The sequence below is a fragment of the Protopterus annectens genome, chromosome 17.part0 (genome assembly GCF_019279795.1).
Source record: "Protopterus annectens isolate FY-2018-M chromosome 17.part0, PAN1.0, whole genome shotgun sequence".
Taxonomy (NCBI): domain Eukaryota; kingdom Metazoa; phylum Chordata; order Ceratodontiformes; family Protopteridae; genus Protopterus; species Protopterus annectens.
This window is the reverse complement of record NC_056751.1, coordinates 539,075,778-539,096,162: the sequence shown is the minus strand read 5'-3', so window position 1 is coordinate 539,096,162 and position 20,385 is coordinate 539,075,778. Positions and strand designations below refer to the sequence as shown.

At 40.7% G+C, this 20,385-nt stretch overlaps 1 protein-coding gene across 1 annotated transcript in view; it reads left to right on the top strand.

Moving 5' to 3' along the window:
* The window catches only part of LOC122791453 (mucin-6-like), a 1,454,314-nt gene that overhangs the window by 325,104 nt on the left and 1,108,825 nt on the right, over positions 1 to 20,385 (top strand). The window contains exon 12 of the mRNA XM_044059198.1: positions 11,599 to 11,668. Within this exon, the coding sequence (XP_043915133.1) occupies positions 11,599 to 11,668 (70 nt within the window). The remainder of the gene's footprint in view (positions 1 to 11,598; positions 11,669 to 20,385) is intronic.

Here is a 20,385-nt window from a genome sequence, read left to right as displayed (position 1 = left end):
CCTCTATCTTCGGCCGCCAATATTAATCTTTTGTCTTTTGGTTTAAATTTGCCTCTCCTTAACCATTTCTGCATTAAATCCCCCATCTGGAGCTGTGTTCTGAAGAATTTTCCTCATCATCCTATCCACCTCTGTGTCAAAAAGACTTCAGGAGGACCTACTAGGGGAAGAAGTGGAAGGTGGCATGGTAGACTTTTTAGGGGTCTCCTGAAGGAAGGGAGACATCAACCTCAGAGATACTAGCTCCAGTGAAAACCTTGGACTATGGAGCTGAGGAGACTTAGCAAAGGCAACCATCAGATCCATAAACTTCGATTCCAAACTCCTGGAAATCTTCTGAGGTGGTTCAGAAGGAAGCACTGACGTTGGAGACCATGTAAGGGAGGGTTTTTTGTGCTCCCTGAGTTCCTTGGACTTATGAGAGGGGGTTTGAGCCCCTGATGTTAAATCATGTACCAGATGAAAGAGAAGAAGCTAGGAGGAGACCTTTTAGTACTAGATTACTCCTCCTATCACTTATGGCCCTGGTATTAAAAGCAGCACAGATGAAGCAGGCTGTGTCCAAGTGTGCTGGGCCTAGATAATAGATACACTCCCTGTGGGCATCAGAGGTGGGGATTTGATGCCCACAGGAAGTGTACTTCTTGAACCCAGTAGGCTTTTCAGCCATACTGTAAGAAAGAAAGACTGCAAACAAGCAATAAACTATGAGAACGTTTTTTTTTTCTTTTTTTTTTAAACAGGACAAGACTTAACTCTACAACCCCCCCCCCTAAATAATGCCACCAATGCTAATAAGAAAAATCCTTAGCGTAAGGGACAGAAAGATTATACCAGCAATGGTAACAAGACTACTGAAAGAACAAATGGTAGAGAAAAATAAGTAAAAAGTAAGGGTGAGAGATATATAAGGCAAATATTGATAAAGGTAAGTAATCGCTAAAGCCAATTTAACTACTCACAAAACAACCCACTAGAGCTTGATAGAATGCAATCCCGACTGAATCATAGAGCAGCAAATGAGATCTGGGGTAACACAATGCAGTTGTCAGGGGCATTATGGATATGGGAGGAACCTGAGTGTCAGATGCTAGAATCTAGAGAAAGTGCCCGAGTCAGATCCGAGGATTGGATCTGAACCCATTCTTTGAGGAATGAATGACAATGACAACATCAGAGCCTGTTTTAGACTTTCTGCACTAAATCCTTCACTTCGCAGGTATTCCATAACTTCAGCTGCTATTTTTTTTTTTACTTTTACTTTACTAATCTTATGTTATACATTCCTCTTTGTGATCTTATTTTTCATATTATGACATTTTCCATATCTGGTTGCCTTTGCCTGTATTTCTCTTCAAATATTTTTGAAGATGCTTTCTGTATAAATTAATTTGACTTTTTCCTTTGCATAAATATTGCACCATATCAGATCTCTCTCTCTCTTTCTTCTCTTGTCCATAATTCTTTTTATACCTTTCAAAAACCACTAGATTTTGTTCTTTATATTTTCTCACTTCCACATGCTTCTTTTCCAAACGGCTCAAAGTTTCGTGGTCTATATAACATTTTTCATGATTCAGTTGTATTAATAAACACACACTTGCATTCGAAGCTTTTGATGGCTTTTCCTTTGCAAGTACTTTTCTTTCCTCTAATTTCTCTCTTAATGTTTTTACATGGCTTCTGTCTGGAAATTTTGGACTTATTGCAAAATTGTAACAATATATAATTTGTTTCTTATCCTCAGTAGTAGTCAGTTTTTGTGATTTTTGTGGATTACTACTTCTTCTTCTACAACAGAGGACCATCCTCCCCCTGCACCTGACTTAACCCCATTGTAGGAATGTTTACTTGTCTTGAGAATTATACACTGTCATTTTTTCCAGTCCCGGCACCAGTGTGTCTACCAGGACTGGGCAGCTTTTCTATCCTGAGACCTGTGCACCCAGCTGTCTTTTTTATTTTTTTACTTACTTCTGTCCATAATATATGTACCACCCTGATTTTGGATTTGCCCCCATTTTGCTATGCATAAACAACTGCAGTTATTTCACTGTGCATGGCATATCACAAAAAGCAGTGTTGCAATTACCAACACAAGTGCTGTTGATTTTCTCTTGAGTACTGGGCAAAAGAAGTAGTCATGTAGCTGTAGTCCCTAATGTTTCTGTCTCTCTTGAAAACAAAATAAGGATTGGGTCCTAGGAGTTTTTCTAGTTGTTTATTGTCTGTAATCACCACCCAGTTGTCAGTTGTGACCTTTCTGATTATTTTGTAATCTACTGTAAAAATGAGTGCCATGCTTCTTTTTCTTTTGTCCTCCTGTGGGTCTTGGTATTGGTTTCTGTTGAGCCCTAGGAATGTCCCAGGGTGGGCTCCCTCAAATGGGGTCTTCTGCTTCCTTTAAAGTTCTGATGGGGCTGAGGATGGAATTCAGTAATCTATTGCTATACCCCCTTGCTAGGAATTCTTATTGTAGGCTGATTAGATTTGTGACAAAATCTCTAAGCTCTATGGAGACATATGCAATTCTCATTCCCTTAGATCTGATTACGTTTCTTTTAGTGATCTGGGGATGCATGCTTTTATTGTGTAGCAGCATATTAATCCTGGTTGGTTTTCTGAACAGGTTATTGGAGAGGCATTTGTTTTCAGTGTTCTCAGATATGGTTATAGGTTCATAGGTTCATAGATTAGTACTAAGCTAACTGCCCTTGCGAGCCATTTTAAGCCTAACCAATTATCCTTTGTGAGACACAAACCCTGAACCTTGTGCTTGTAAGGCAAACACCTTAACCATTAGGCCACCCTATGTTTAAAAAGCTGACCAAGGGCTTGCTGTGAGAGGTTGTGAATCTCAGGAACCTACTGGAATTACTGATATGGTTGTGAAAGTTATTCAGTGTGCTTTCATCTGCCTCAGAGATGATAAATATGTGATCAATGAATAGGAGATATAATTTCATTGATGCAAAGTAGGGACTTTAGTACACTGCCTCCACCTCCTCATCCTCCCATATTCAAAGAGCGATATTGGCCAGGCTTGGTCGCTGTGGCTGCCTCCATAGCTATTCCAATAGTCTGCTTATAAAACCTGTTGTTAAACATAAAGCAGTTGTTCCTAAGGGTTAGCTCAAATAACCTCCCTAGAATTTCTGCCCGCCAGATATGCCTCTGTTACAGCTTGAATACAGTAGCTGTGTGGAAGCACTGTATAAAGTGCATCGACATCTGTTTTGACCAGGATTGTGGAATCACTATCTGGAATATTTCTAATTTTATCCAGAAAATTCAGAATCTAAAATAAAACATTTGATGGTCTCTGCCACTGGTTTTATCTGGGAATCAAGGTAGATGGATATTGTCTCAGTTATGGAGCTACCTCTTGCCACTAGTGGTTTGTAAGGAGGATCAGAAGTATTCTTATTGGATTTGAGACCCCAAGAAGCTTGGTATTTTTGGGTGGAGGAGTGACTAAGAAGTCAGAAAGCTTAGCATCTAGTAACGCATCCTCATGCAGCATTCTTAGTTGCTATCTTAAATTATTATGAGCAACATTCACTGTGTTGAAATCATATTTACTGTAAAACCAGTTAATGCCAAGCATGGCCTCAATCTTGCAGTCATAAGCAGCTGTATCTGTGATTAAAATGCCTCCGCCTTATCCACCTTTATGATTCTGTGAGTCTTATTTATGAGCAGATTTTTTTAGAGCAGCCAGTTCCTCTTTGCTAATATTGTATAACTTCTTCCTAGGTGGTTTATCAAGGGTCATGATGATATCAGCCTTGCATTTGCTCTCATGTGCACTCATGGTTGTGTGCACAGGGGGCAAATGTCACTGGGCTTTTTCCATTTTATATCATTGTCATTTCTATCAGGGTTGTTTCCATTCTTATTTTTGTCATTGAAAACAACTTTAAGATTCAATTTCCTCACACACAGTTTAACACCTATCACAATTTCCAACAAGTTACTTATGTTAAATGGTATAAAAGTCAGACTCTTTCCTAAGATCACTTGCTCTAATTGAGCCAACAGTTTTGTCAAGTGGTTTTGGACCATAGTCATATTTTGTTGTTGGTTTTAGTGAGTTGCTACTATTGTTTTGATCTCTCCAAGTCCCTCAGCTCCCTAGCTCCTTTCCAGGACCAGTTCCTCTTTTGTTGGCACACTTGTGGAGACCTCTGAGTTGGGGTGAAAGGCTGCTCCATTGTGTGCCTCCTATTTGGGTTCTTGTGGTTCCATTTAGTGGGTGTCTCTTTCAGTTGTGTGATCCTCATGTCCTGTTCCTCATGCTGGTGGTGGGTGCACCTAAGTCAGGTTTAGGCTCCTGCTGGTCCTGGTGAAAATCTTGCCTATTGTGTTCTTCCACATTTCTATGGTCAGCAATAGGTGTGGTCAAGGTCCATTGTGTTCCAACATCATGCTTGAGCTGGTGGTTAGGTTTGTGATACTTCCAGTTCCAAGCAAAATGTTCCCACTATTGTGTTTAGGTGGGTATCTCCTTCTCCTCATTGAAGTATGGTGGTTTTGTCATTCCCGCTTATCCCTTAAGTCCCCTGTTGATTTTTTTTTCATTTTCTTTTCCTTAACTTTGTTTTCAAAGTCAGTGATTCTGTTTTCAAGATCTAAACATCTGGAAGGGGAGTCAGGGTTGTCCTTGCACACATTCTCTGGGTTTATGATGTTGCTGATAGTCAAATCCTACAGGGTGTTGTTATGCCTAAGGAGGATCTCAATCAGTTTGAGACTAGTAGCCTTTAAAATTGAGCCCCACTCTCTGATTAAGTCATCCTCCATGTTGTTCCACATGGGCTTCTTGAACAGCTTTAGTTCCCTAGGAATCAGTTTTTCTCAGTGCTGTTCCTGAGGTAAATCTTTTCCCAGTATAGTCATTTCAGTCTATTAGTTGTTTCTCAGCTAGGAGAAAGCTGTCTGTGGGATCACGTTGACTGTCATCTCTTGGTGAGTCGTCTGTGTGGTCATTATGCCCAATGAGATGGGTTACATTTTCCCAAGTAAGACATTTTAAATGAAGGGTATACCAGTAAGAAATTGCGTACTTTTGAGCACATAAGGATTGTCTTGTGAAGGTAGTTTCACTCTGAATATTTATTTGGGCCACACAGTGGTGCAGTGGTTAGCATTGTCAACTCACAGCAAGAGGTTTTCTGGTTCAATTCTTGGCTGGGGTGCATTCTGTGCAGAGTCTGCATGTCCTCCCTGTGTTCGTGGGGGTTTTCTCCAGGTGCTGTGGTTTCCTGCCACATTCCCAAGAAAGACTCCAGGTGTATTGGACATTCTAAATTGGCTGTGTGTGCATGTTGGTCCCCTTCAGATGATTGAACTTTTAAAACTTCGACTTTCATATGGCCGAGACCATATGATCGAAGTTTTAAAACTTCGAACATTCTGAATGGAGATATTCATACAGCATGGAATGGGAAGATTTTCCTTTTCCTCACTGTAGTGCGATCTCGGAGTTGGTATATTTAAATAGAAGGGGGGGGGGGGGGGGTGCAGGGGGGCTTGCCCCCTTCTAAAAACATTCAGGATCATTTTTTTGTTTTCTTTTCCTTTTTTTTCTCAGGTGTTCGAATTTTTGAAACTTTGATCATATGGTCTGGGCCATATGAAAGTCAATGTTTTAAAAGTTCGATCATCTGTAGTAGGTGTGTGTGTGTGTGTGTGTGTGTGTGTGTGTGTGTGTGTGTGTGTGTGTGTGTGTGTGTGTGTGTGTCTTCTGGGGAAGGTGGGGTGCCGGACTGGCAACTTCACATCGTAAAAACTCTACCGCCGCTTGTTCTGCAAACCAATGATCTGCTGTGGAGACCCTTCATAGGAGCAGCTGAAAGGAGAAGAATTATATTAATTTATTTATTTAATTAGAATTTAAATTAATTTCTACTATATGAAAACTATGTTCTCAGTGAGAAATTGCAAGAGGGCTGGTGTCCCTTTTATTTCCTTTAGGGTTACCACCTGTCCCACTTTGCGAGGGACAGTCCCTCTTTGGGCAGTTGTGTCCTGACAAAAAAATTTTAAAAATGGCAAATGTCCTGAGATTGTAGGACAAAATTATTTCCTATATTGTATGTAATAATTGCATAAAACATTCTGTATCTAAAATACCTAAATGTTATAAGAAACAGAATAATCAACTAAAATGCTACAATAATAAGCTTTTATTTAGGCAAAAAAGTTAATTTCTGTCCTTTGTACTGACCGTGGGTATGTGTCGGCCTGTAAAATCTGATGTTTTTACCGAAAATGTCCCACTCTGGCCATTTGAAAAGGTGGCAACCCTAATTTCCTTCCAATTACATAAGATATCATGCAAAATTATATGTACAAATAATGATCAGGAATTTGCCTACATGTTGTTTATTTATTTATTTATTTAAATTTGATAACTGGGTAAGTGGCCTGGTGCAGGGAACCTTTTCAGCCATGATCTGAATACAAGGTGTATATGTGCATTGGCAAACAAAGCATACGCTGTAGTGCAGAAGTGCAGATATGCAGTCACAAGACAAATACAAGTACATACATGTTTGGTATTACATTGACAAATACATAGACATAACTGTTCAGTCACAATTACAATGAGGGAATAATTATGCAGGTGTAGTATATAAGCACAGCATAAAAATCAACTAGTACACAGAGGAGACTGCCAATCAGGTATAGTACATATGTAAATACAGTACAGCAATGTGATTGCTCAGTCTCAAATCCGATATAAACACGGGCAAGTAGCATATTCAATTGATTAGTACAAAAAAATGTATTTAGACATAAGCAATAACAGTAGATTTATAGGTGTCCAGGTATAAGCAAGCACATCAGGCACATTTGTATATATCCACAGTGAGGAATATTCATTTGCACACATTCTTAACAAATGGTAGGAGATATAAGAATTTACACACTATTCATATTTTAAATGCACAAGGTTAACATATTGAAAATATTATGTTTATGGTCAATATTTCAGTATTTTAAGTAGTATAAGCAGTCAGTGGTACACCTCTCAATTATCCCTGATTTTGCAGAATGACACTGATTTTGTTTTAATTTTTCCCTTTCCCTTGTAACATTTTTGATTTTCTAGTAAATCATTGAGGATTATAGTTAGTCAATAATGACAATCATTAGAGTTTTATATTTCTTATTGTTTAAAAAATGCTTTTTGATGTAAAACTTATTGATCTGATGTTGTCTATTTTTGTATGTTTGGAGCTGATATATCCAGTCGGATCTAACCATGGCACCTTAAAGCAGAGTACTGGATGTGAGAACTCTGAGTCCTTCCCTACCCACCATTACCTCCTCCTAGCTGATTTACCTCAAATCTTGTTTGCTGCCTGTTTGACCAGAAGTGTCCTGTGAGATCCCTGAGCATTCATGATAAGTGAAAGCAATTTTTTGAGTAAAATCTTCTACTTCTCCCTTTACATGTAGAATTGTTAAGCAGAGTTAGGCCTTGCTTACTTTTAAAGTTAGTTTAAAAATGGTAGATATACCTAGGACAAAAAATACCATTTTTTCTAGTTAATACAGTGTGGTATAGTAGAATTTTCTAGTATGATATATATGGGTCCACTTCTAAATCTTGAAAGGTCATAATCTCGAAATTCAAAATGCTGAGTCCAAAATCTTGAAAGTTCAAAATACTGAATTTCATATTATCGAAAAAAGCTACAGGATACCAACACTTACTATACTCCACCAGAAGTACATAGAGAAACAAATAAAAGACAAAGCATATTAGTTTACTCCAACTATTACCAGGAGGGCAAGCCTCCCTGCACCCCTCACACCACCTGCTACTTACATATATCAACTCCGAGATCACACTTTACTACACTAAGATGAGTTATGTTGTTGTATAGCAAATTAAAAGGGAACATGGCTAAGGTTACAACAGGCAGTCATGAAGCATGTAATGGTATGTTTGCCATTTTCATCTGTGGATTGCGATCTTGGAGTTGAAATATTTAAGTAGCAGGGGGGGGTGCAGCCCCCCCCACATGAGCAGTGCAGGGGGGGCTTGCCCTCCTGCTTATAGTTGGAGAAGAGTAATATGTTTTGTTATGTAGTTGTGCTGGAATATTGTAAGTGTTGGTGTACTCTGTTTTTTTTTTTTTGATATTATGAAATTCAATATTTTGAGTGTTTAGTATTTTGAACTTTCAAGATTTTGGACTCAGTATTTTGAATTTTGAGATTATGAGCTTTCAAGATTTAGAAGTGGACCCATATATATGTGTGTGTGTATATTCATAGTTGATATTAGTTACTGCTATAGTGTGGTTTTGAAATGTAGTTTTCCTCTTAGTGTTAAGAACTGTTTTCCCCCAGTATAAGTTTTTCAACAAATGCTTTCAAAAAATATTTAATAGTGTGTAGAGCTTTTCTGTGTGATGCATATTACTTGGGTTATTTTTTTTCTAGAATATAGTTCTGATGCCTGACAAGCCTACTGGATTTAAGAAGTGTTCAGCTTGTGGACACACGATTCCTTCCTAAGACCCCCATTCCCTTTCTCTCTACTGTGTAGGTTCCTCTCATCTTCAGGACAGCTGCAGCATCTGTGCCACTTTTGAAACTAGTGCACTCTAAGGCACAAAGGAGAAGCTGATCTTCAATGGTTTATAGCCCCCCCTCAGACAGGGTCTACCATGTCCTCTGAATCTAAACAACCATTCACTTCTCCCTGTACTGAGAAGAGGAAGGAAAAAGAAAGAGAAAGATCCAGACAAAAATACAGAGATAAACCAGATGAGAAGAGACAAAAGAGGAAGGCAGAAAAGTCAAGGGAAAGGTGTCCAGATCACTACTTTCCCAGGCCCAGCACCTAAGTTGTCCAGGCAGTTGAATCCATTTGCAACTTGGATTTGAACTCCACTCCAAAGCCTACTTTTTCTCCTGGGCCATTTAGACCCAGGTTGCATTTACCCATACTCCAACACAAGCTACCATCGAGACTGGCATCTGTAATTTATTCATTAAGGTCTGGTCGATCTACCATAAGCCTTACCAAGATAGATGTTGACTGCACGACAAGAAAATTCCTGAGGACATAGATTCAGCTGGGAGTTCTCTTTGCACCATCCCCCAGAGGAGGACCGGGAATGGACTCTTCACCCCTCTCCCATCTTGTTCTACACCAGCTCCTTTTCCGAAGCCAACACTCATGAGTCTGAATCCTTTCACTGCACTGTGCCATCACTTCAGCAAAATGAGTTTTGGAACTGCAAGCACTTTCATGCAAGCTACCCTTTTTTATTTTCCACAAGGATAGAGTTTCAGTGAGAACAACCCCCTCCTTCCTTCTAAAGGCGGCATCTGAAACAAATGTAAATTGACATTTTGACTTGCCTGTATTCTTTCCATATTTTTCTACCAAGGGTGAACATGCCCTCCATACAACTACTCCAACTTTCACAGCTACAAATTGCACATTCTCTGTTCTATAAACCAGAAAACTGCCCCTCCCTGTTCACCCTCCTACCCTCTACAAAACCTGCACAATCTCTCCATAGCACTGACCAAGCACTACTGAATACCTACAAGTCCAACAAAACTATAGGCAGGTTACTTTATAAATGCTTCATATCTCAAACCTGGAACAAACTCCCATCTAACCTACAACATATCTGATCTCCACTCCTCTTCAAAAATACCAAGTCAACTCTCCCTCCTGCACCTGCCACCACCCCACCTAATCTGCCACTACCACACCAGAACTATTACCTTCATACATTATATATACTTACAATCCTGTGAATCCATAGCCACACTACTGAGCACTCTTAAAAAACTAGTTTCCTCCCAACTTTGCCCCTATTTTACTTCTTATTTCCCTGGCCACCCCAACTCTTTCCTCCTCTCCACTCTATCTTTACCACCTCTCCTTCCAGTCCACCCACTATAACTGACACAACTGCCACTCTTTGCTGTTCTCTGTCTCTTCAATTATTCTTCACTCTTCTCTGCACTCCACTTACTATTCTGTTTTGTTCCACCAACTCGATCTTTATCATTTTGTTGTTGTACATGCACAAAATGCATACTTGTAATGATTTCTACAAGCCATTAATGTTGTTATTCACATCTCTTTGTCTTGCCCTTTTTAAACTTCCTACATTTGCAATGTAAGTTGGTATGGTTATGATATATGTGTATTATTTTTTTGGAATCATCTTTTTATCGTGTTTGTGGAGATTTGTCGATACTTTTAATGATTATCTACAAGGCATTAATGTTGTTACTCACGTCTTTTTATCTTGCCCTTTTTTATGTTTTTAAACTTGCAATTTAACTTGGTTTTGTTATGATATATGTGTATTATTTTTGGCATCATCTTTTTTATCATGTGTTTAAGGACCTTTTCTCCTCAGGTCTCCATTAAAAATGGGCCTCCAAACCAGAGCAGAAACCCGGTTAACAAAGGCAGATAAATACATAAATAAATGTGCAGAGATGACTTAGATTTTATTTACATTGTACAAAAGACATTAGAAAATCTGACCAGCTGTTTGTATCCTTTTCCAAGACAAAACTAGGACAGCAAGTGTCAAAAGTCACTCTTTCTAGGTGGGTGGCAGATTGCATTTCCTTTGTTTACAAGACACAAGGGTTGTTTTTATATTCAAAGCCTAAGGCTCACTCCTAGAGTAATGGCCACTTCAACATCATTTGCAAAAAGAGTACTTGTCAGTGACATCTGTGCATCAGCAAATTGGTCAACAGCTCTCACCTTTGTATCTTATTACAAACTGGATGTGCATTCTGGAGCTCCAGCACTCTTTGCTCTGCCATTCTCAGAAATGTCCTTCCTTGAATCTACCCAGACCCTTTATAGGCAGTTTGGGAATCTGTCACAAATGTTGAATCAGATGAAAATAGACAACATCAGATAAGAAAGTTATGTACCTACCCTAATGATAGAAAAAAACAGGGCAACACAGATCTATTTCAACATCCCTCCCTCCTTCCCCATTCCAAATTGCCATTTTACATCTTCTGGTGCTTGATCAGACCTTGGCTGGACCCTGTCTGTTTTCTGTTCCACATGTCATTCCGTAGTCAACAATGTTGTGAACTCCCTCTTTATTATATTTTAATGTTATTAAGGATATGATGGAAATAGTCAGCAAACGTAATCTGAGGTGAATTAGCTAGGAGAAAGGAGTTGTGGGTAGGAGGAGTCAGAGTTCTCTGATACAATACTCTGGTATAAGGCACTGAGATCCAATCTAGCCGGATCCCACAACCCCAAACCTTGAACCAGTCAAAAATAGGAAAACATGGATTTATCATTATGGCAAGTACATATCTTTCATTTCTGTTAACCTTTAAGTGAATTAGAGTAATATTTGAAATTTGTGATTTTGGGACTTTGACCCCTATTAGTTTTGGATTTGTCTCGACTTTTTTTTTGAGCAAACAAGTTGAGGGAATGTCAGATCGTGCAATTTTGTATCTGGTGTTTTCAGATGAAGTATTCATAAATATATTGTTAGTGAAAACTGTAGCATGCACTTAATTATTAAATATTTAACTGATAAATCTCTTTTTCACATGCAGGATTTGATTCTAATTTCGGCAAGCCAAGTGAATGTCAATGGAGCACCACAACACTTACCATACATATCAGGTAATGCATTAAGTGAACTTCCTCTGATTGGCTGCTCACTTTTACTATCAGTCACATATCTTTCTGTCTGAGAGTATAAGTTTTATTTACTAGCAAGTATGGTTAAGATACCCTAGTAGTATTTATATAGAGTAAACACATTTTCACCACCTTCCTTTCTGCAGGGTTTTATAAATTCTGCATGGATGGCCTACAGGTGGATGAGGATTAAACTCCCAAGTTTCGGTTGCCAGACGTTCAGCCTGCTGATGATCTAGGTTCCTCCATAGGAAATTACTGTTGGCAAGTTCTGCCGCCTTCTTTGAGTTGTTATGATCATGGAGTTTGTATATATAAGTTTGGGGTGTGGGAGGCTAGCCCCCACATTGGGCAGTGCAGGACAGGCTTGCCTCCCTGCAAAAAACACTTAAAAAGTTTTTTTTTTTTTTCAGTCTTTTTTGTTTGTTTGTTTTGGCAAATAAAATTTGGGGATTCCAGTCCTTGGCTTGTTAAGCTTTGCCCACTCATAGTCTAAATATTTTAATAGTCCATAGAAATATTGCATTTATACCCCATGGGAGAGTACATCTGGAAGGTATCAGATGTCTCTTACTTTTTCTTTCATGAATGAGTTCACCCTACAACAAAAATGGTTGTCCTACAGGGTTTCTGCTATGAAATAGCATAACATGCATATGAATATATCCTAGAACTATTTTGTTTCTTGTCCTGGAATAAGTATTTTTGTCTGCAGCTAATGAATACTGTTAATGGTTTGCTTCACTTTCATCCCCAATTGTACTGGTCTGTTTGACTTCTGACAGTCTCTATTTGGTTAACAGTTCTTGAGTATCAGATATGTAACATCTGATGTTATGTTGTCCATCTCGCCTTCCTTCTTTCTGGTTGGGTTCAGAGCCGATCTCGGCTCTGACTCAGCCACTTCTAAAGCTCAAAGAGTCCTAACTGGCTCGAGGCTCACCCCTTATCCCAGCATGCATAGCAGTAGCTACCTAGATCTCATTTGCTGCTTGCAGTGTCGAGATTGTGTTCTGCTGGCTCAGGCTAAGTAGTTTAATTTTTTCTATCAAAATAGCTGTTTATTCAGGTGCAACTGGTATTGTTAGTTAGAGTTTAACTATCGTATTACCCCTATACTGGTTTACAGTTATTGTGGTTCTTATAAGCTGTTTCTTCTCAGGCCCATTTCGTCTGTGTTTTGTTGGCGGATCATTTTTTCTTCAGGGTTGTTCTTTCCCTGTCCCTCCCTGCTTCTTAGGGAAAAAGACGTTTAAGTTACAGGCTTTCTCCCTTTGGGAGGTTTTAGCCATTTAAATTAGAGGCTTTCCGTCCTTATCTTCTCTCCGTCTTTAAAAAAAAAAATAATAATAATAAAATCTCTTTCCTTTAGCACATTCTTTTTTGTGTGTAATTATGTCTAAAGAGTCTACAAAGCAGTCAGGCTTTAAAAAATGTGACTCATGTTGCCAAAAAATGTCCCTTACAGATGGGCACATGAGTTACGTTTACTGTTTAGGTGCGGTCCACCTCCAAGATTCGTGCTCTGTGTGCCATGCTTTCAGTGCACGAGTGTTGCATGAGAGGCTTAATAATTTGATCCTGAGAGGGTTGTTAAAACCTCAGGTTGAGGTTGCTTTGGTTACTCAACTTTCAAAATCTGATGATAAACAAGCTTCTCTGTCGGCTCCACCTACAGTGCCGACAAAGGCAAAATCAAAATCTTCGGATCCTTCAGAGCAGATTGTTGTCTCTGAGGATTCCACTGCTCCAGCGGCTCTATCTGTGGCTTCAGAGCCATCCTGGACTCATAAGAGGTCGAGATCTCCTTCATGGAACCAGTGAGATCCATGCCTCAGTCACCATTATTACAATCAGAAGCAGGTAGTCACCGGTCCTCGGCCCACTCCTCTCGATTATCTAGGAGTTTATTGGATGATGATGTGGAGAGAGTGGTGAAGAGGCTACTCAAGACACGGGTGTTTGCTCAATTATTGTCAGGGTCAGCCCAGGAGGAAGTGGCTTCATTGTCCGGTCCAGCTTCTATCTCGGTTTGTCCTCCGACTGCATCCAGTTCGGAGCCGGAGTGCATGGAGGTAGTAGTGGTGGAACCGTCAGTTCCAACAACCCTTGCTCTGTCGGTTCCAACATTCACTCTGACCTCTTCGAAAGCCCACTCCATCGAGAGGTCTGGGTGCCGAGACTCCCTCGTTGGCTCCTAGGGGGAAGTGGCATTGGACCCTTGTCCGACCCCGCTCTCCCTCTTAGAGCTTCGGCACAGGTGAGTTCGGCTCCCACATCTGCCTTGGAGCAATTGCCTTTGGTGTGGAGGAGGTCTCCAGGATCCTTGGAGCTGGATCCTCCATTCGTTTCAGACCGCAGTGCCTTCAAGGTGATGAGGAGTGTGCTGTCCATCGAGACGGCCCCACCCTCGGCTCCATTGGCTCCGTCCCTGTCGATACTTGTGTCTGCCTCGGATCCTTCTCTCCATCCCAGGTGTAGGGGAACCTATGTCCCAAGATGCCCCATTAGGTGACCCCTCTTCTTCTGAGACCTTTCCTGAGCATGCCTCAGAGGAGGTTCCCAGGAAGAAAAAATGTAAGAGGAAACATGTGGACTTCCCTGAGTCTGTCACCTCTGACAAGGACTTGGATGACTCAGAAGGGTCCCCATGGTCCCCCTCTGAAGATGTCTCATTCTCAGACATTCTGGAGATCCTTAGACAGAGGGGAAACTGGAAGTCCCTTGCCCCTTCTGAGGATGAGTCTGTGTACCTGGATGCATTTGCTTCCCGACCTTCCACCTCCTGGGTGTCTAAGCCTTTCAACTCACTTTTGACTGCCATGAGTCGAAAGGCTTGGACTGCTCCAGAGTCCATAGCGCCTATTCCGTGAAGGCCAAACAAATTTATTACTGCACCAGATGACAAGTCCTTCCTCTCCAAAGGGGTGCCAGTTGATGCTATTGTGGTGGCAGCAGCCACCAAGAAGGAACTTGCGGAGACTTCCTATTCTATCCATCTCCAAAATAAGGAGTCTAGGGACATGGATAGGTATGGGAAGCATGTTTTCTCTTCAGCGGCCTTTACTCTCTGGTCGCTGAACTATTTCATGCATTTTACAAGGCTTCAGAGGGATCTCCTTAAAGAGTTGGGAGATACCCTCCAGGATCCTTCAGCTGAGGGAGCGGCTTCCAAGTCCACTAACCAGCTAGCGACCCTAACCTCCATTGTCAACTCCTCCATGCGCTTCATTTCTTATGCAGCAATTAGAGTGAGCAGGGCTGCAGGCACAGGAGTAGCTCTTTGCAGACACTCCTGGATGCGCCTTTGTCAATTTGCGGAGCCCTTTAAGTCCTCCTTTACGAATGCCCCCTTTGACAGCTCGGCCTTGTTTGGGCCACAAGTTCGAGACTCTTACCAGGAGTGAACGTGATGGCAAAACTCTCACTGCCGTAGGAGTCCGTTCTTCCACTCCATCCTGGCCTTATCCCAAAGGCCAATAGAGTGGTAAAATGTGGTTCTGTAAATCCCAGGGAGCTTCACCGGACACTCATGGTGAAAATTCCCCCAGAGGCAGAGGGGGAAATAACAGGAGATGCTGACATCGCAGCAAGGGGGGGGGTCCGCAACAGGGTGACAGAGATACGTTCTTTGCCAGTCCCTTTCAGAATCCCTGATGAAATGCCCGGCTGCTCACCTCCGGAGGCAGTCGGGGGCAGAATTTCACTGTACCCAAGAGCCTGGCAAGATATAACAAAAGACAAATGGGTACAGTGCATAATATCCAGGGGCTACAAAATTCCCTTCACCCAAGCACCCCCAAAATGTCAAAAATTAACAGTCCCAGATGTCCCACCCAATCTTCGGGATCAAGCACCCGTAGAAGTAAAAGCTTTTCTGCAAAAAAGAGCCATTCAGGAAGTTGCCGCAGACCACATAGAATCCGGAACTTACTCAAGGTTCTTTTTAGTTCCAAAGAAGACAGGGGCTGGGGACCGATCTTGGATCTCAGCAAGTTAAACAGGTCAGTAAAGAAGACCAAGTTCCAGATGGTGACACTGCAGTCCATTCTACCCTTTTTTGGGTCAGGATGATTGGATGTGCTCTATCGATCTTCAAGATGTGTACAACCACATAAAAATGGACAGGCAGTCCAGGAGACATTTACACTTCTGGCTGGGAGCCAGTCATTAAGTTCTCCAAATGCATGGCAGTAGTCACGGCTCACCTGAGATGTTTGGGATTCTAGGTGTTTCCTTATCTGGATGACTGGCTCCACTCTGCCACCACCAAACATCATCTCCTAATGGCCAGAAACCACACAATTCACACTTGTGCATGCCTAGGAATCACAATAAAATATGAAAAATCTGCCTTGTTGCCCTCTCGGTGTATTACTTTCATAGGCGCTCAGCTAAACACAAGAGACATGATAGCGAAGCTTCCACAAGAAAGAGTGCTTGCCATTCGAGGTCAGGTGTCTCTTCTTTTGTTAAAATCAAAGGTTCAGGCTTGATTTGTCCTGAAAGTCTTGGGGTTAATGGTGGCAGCCATTACTCTAGTTCCGCTAGCCCATTATCACATGAGGATTCTGCAATGGCTCCTCTTCACTCAGTGGTCATATCAGGATTTGGCAATGTCACACTTGATCTTAATCATGAATACTTGCAAGAAAGCTCTACAGTGGTGGCTCCACTCTCCCCTAGTCACTCTGGACAGACCCTTTGTAGCCTCTCTTCCAATAGCCACAGTGACCATAGACGCTTCCCAGATAGGGTGGGGGGCATTATCTAGGGCAGACAGTCCAAGGAAATTGGCAACCTCATGAGTACCATTTGCACATTAATGTCCTGGAGATGAGAGTGCTGTTACCAGCATTGCAAGCACTTCATCACTCTCTCCCTTTGGGCCATATAGCAATTCAGACGGACCTCATGTCAGTAGTGTGGTATATCAACAACCAGGGCGGAACCAAATCCTATCCCTTATGTTGGGAGGCCCTTCGGGTATGGCAATGGGTGATTTCCTCTCAGCATTTTCTGGTTGCAATGCACATTCTGAGGAAGTCCAACTTGATAGCGGACAAGCTCAGCAGGGCAATTCTCACGCCCCACAAATGGTCTCTGAAACAAGATGTGGCAGATATGATTTTACACAGATGGGGCCAGCCACTCTGCAATATCTTTGCCTCTCACCTAAATAACAAATGCAGCAGCTATTTTGCCCTAGTTCCCCCTCCGGGACAGTCACCCAGAGAAGACTGGTCCACGATTGGCCCCCTGGGATCCTTTATGCTTTCCCCCCCTTTCCTTTAATTCCAAAAGTTCTTCAGAAAGCAAAGTTGCTGAGTTGCAAACTGATCCTCATTGCTCAGTACTGACCTCGCCAGATATGGTTCCCATTCCTATCACATTACCTGCTAGAGGAGCCTTGGATTCTGGACCTGGTTCCAGACCTTCTGACACATCAGTCGGGTGCTCTTCCTCCTTCCATTCCAACTCTCAAAGGTTTCTCCACTTCTGATCCTAGCTCCCTGATATCTCTCCGATGGTTCAACATATTTTAGTCTCTTTCCCATAAACCAACTACTAGGAAGCTTTACTCTACTAAATAGAAGAGGTTTTCCTTCTGGGCCGAGCAAAATGACATTGATCCCTTTACAGATTTAATTGCAAAAATCTTGGACTTCCTGGCAGAAACCTTCAAAAAAGGAGCAAAGGCTGCTACAATTCCTGTTCGACTGGCTGCTATTTCTAACTTTCATGTGGGACTCCTAGGTTCTAATGTCATGTCCCATAAGTTATGCAAGGCCTTTTTGAAAGGTGTTATACTATTAAGGCCTCCTATTTGAGAACCTTTCCATCCTTGGGATTTAAACCTAGTACTAGCTGCTCTGATCCTTCCTCCCTTTGAGCCAGCTGCTTCTTATCCTATAAATGTCTTATCATGGAAGACTCTCTTCTTAGTCGCAATTACATCAGCTAGGTGGGTCTCTGAGTTACAAGCGCTTTCCATCTGTCTGCCTTATATGATTTTTCACAAGGATAGAGTCTCTCTTAGGACTAATCCTTCCTTTTTACCAAAAGTCTGCTCAGAATATAATTTGAATCAGTCAATTGAACTTCCTGTTTTCTTTCCAAATTATGGCAACAAGGCAGAGTACAAATTACATCAATTGGATGTCCACAGGCAATTACGATTTTATCTTCAAAGGACCAAGGACATCAGAAAATCAGATCAACTGTTTGTATCCTTTTCTTAGAGCAAACAAGGCTCATCAGTTTCCAAAGTGACTCTTTGAAAATGGTTGCCTAGTACTATTACTCACGTCCAGAGAAAGTCAGGGGACATTCCACTAGGTCCTTGCTACCTCCATAGCCTTTCAAGCTTAGCTTCATTTAGATACTATTTGCACAGCAGCAACATGGGCTACTTCCTATACCTTCATTACTCATTACAAAGTGGACATAGCTTCTCACAACAGGGCATCCTTTAGTTCCACAGTTCTGAAGTCTCTCTTCCAGTGAGTCACCCAGGATTTAGGTGTTAGGGACGCTGTCCCAACCAGAAAGAAGGAAGGCGAGATGGACTACATAACATAAAGAAGTTATGTTCTTACCATAATGTTCCAGGTTTGTTGTCCTGCATCTCGCTTTCCTTCTTGCTTCCCTCCCTCCTTCCCCCATCCAGGATGATTGAAAGGAATTTATATTTTGGCTGATATGGCTGGGTATCTTTTGCCTTTCAACCTTTCATGTTCTCTTTGTCACCTTGTTTTCTTTTCCTGTTGGTACAAGGAGCCTTATTGTTACTTACCTCTTTTATTGGGTGTGTATATATATATATATATATATATATATATATATATATGTTTTTCCCCCTTATATAGTGGTTGGTTATCACAAACGAGATCTGGGTAGCTACCACTATGCATGCTGGGATAAGGGGTGAGCCCCGAGTCAGTTAGAACTCATCGAGCTTTAGAAATGGCCAAATCGGAGCCGAGATCAGCTCCGAACCCAACCAGAAAGAAGGAAGGCGAGATACAGGACAAAAAACATGGAACGTTATGGTAAGAACATAACTTCTTTTTCAGTCATACCTATTCTGTTCTTGCATACTCAGGGAGTAATCTTGCCAGTGTTCAAGCAAAATATTATGATAAAGCTGTTCATCCTGGAAAATTATTTCTAGTACTAGATATTTTAGTAGGCTTAATTTACTTCTTTTATCTGGATCAGCTGATTGTTAGCCCAATGTCATTGCACTTTTCAACAATTCTTGCTCGTGTGACGTGTCTGTTATTTGTACTGTTGAGCTAGTTATTTGATAAGGTATGACACTGAATCTGCTTTTCAAATAGTTTATTGATTTTTATTTAAGATTAGAAAATGGGCTCAGAAAATAAAAAACACTAATCAGTACCTTAGCATTCCACAGGTGAAACAATCTACAGGAAGCGCCTGATGAAAATATCATTTACAGCAAGAAATCCATACAACATGCCTAACAATTTTTCTAAAAGCCATCATTTATCTTCTGCTCACTAACCATGGTGTCCAGCTATAGCCTGTTTTCAGCAGACCAGATACTGCCATGATGTGTAACAAATGCTGTTAGAAGTGTAGTAATCCAGTACGATTAGTTTAACCTTCAATGTCATAGAACTCTGAAAAGGAATAACAGTGCCTGGTGCTTTCTTTACATTTTGCACATTTTATACTAGTGATGTTAGTAAGAGCAGAGTGAAGAAAAATTTGGTTTCATAAATGATTTCGACTGGACTGGACTTGACTGATAAAGACTGCACATAGCTGCTATAGATTTGATTTGCTTTTATCTGATTTGATTGTCTGCCAGTCACAGTGACACCAGGAAAGTAACTTTTTTAATAGCTATTGCCCTGTTTGTGTCATCTAAGTGCAAATGTTGCTAATCTGTTTCTACTAATTATGTTTTGCCAGCGTATTGATTCATCATAATAAAAGAAATTACTTCACCATGACTGAATAGCTGTATTAACTTTTGAAAAGAAATCCCGTAAATCTTTTGCAATGAAGTAGAGTAACAGTAAATAGCGACAAGCACTTGTTCAGGTTCACATCTGTTTTTACTACAAAATTCCAGTCACCATCAACCACCTTAAAGAAAAATGCTGCAAGGTACCAATAAAGGATGTCCTCCTTATCAAATGTATATAATCCAAAATGCGATAACCAAGTTACATACACAAGCTTTTATTACAAACCAAGCAAAATAAAAACAGATTTAGCGCTTTCATCTCCAAAGGGGGAGACTTTATCAGAATCATCTGCTTTACCATACTTTCATCATTTAAATAGTGTTGAAATACATTCCATTGGTTGGTCAATTAATGAACTACTTTTAACCCATGAGGGTCCAATAAAAGCTCGTGTATGTAACTTGGTTATCGCATTTTGGATTATATACATTTGATAAGGAGGACGGCCTTTATTGGTACCTTATAGCGTTTTTCTTTAAGGTGGTTTACTACAAAATATTCATCTTGATAATACTGCATTTCCTTTCTCATGATTTAATGAATATGAATTTTTGTAATAAACTTCCATAAACCTAATTGAATCTATATTTACTGACCACTTACTAGACTTGACAGCCTTACAGGTTGAAATAATTTTATATATTACGTCTATTTTTTATTTCCTTCTTGATGTTAAATCATACTAGTGGGGTTGTG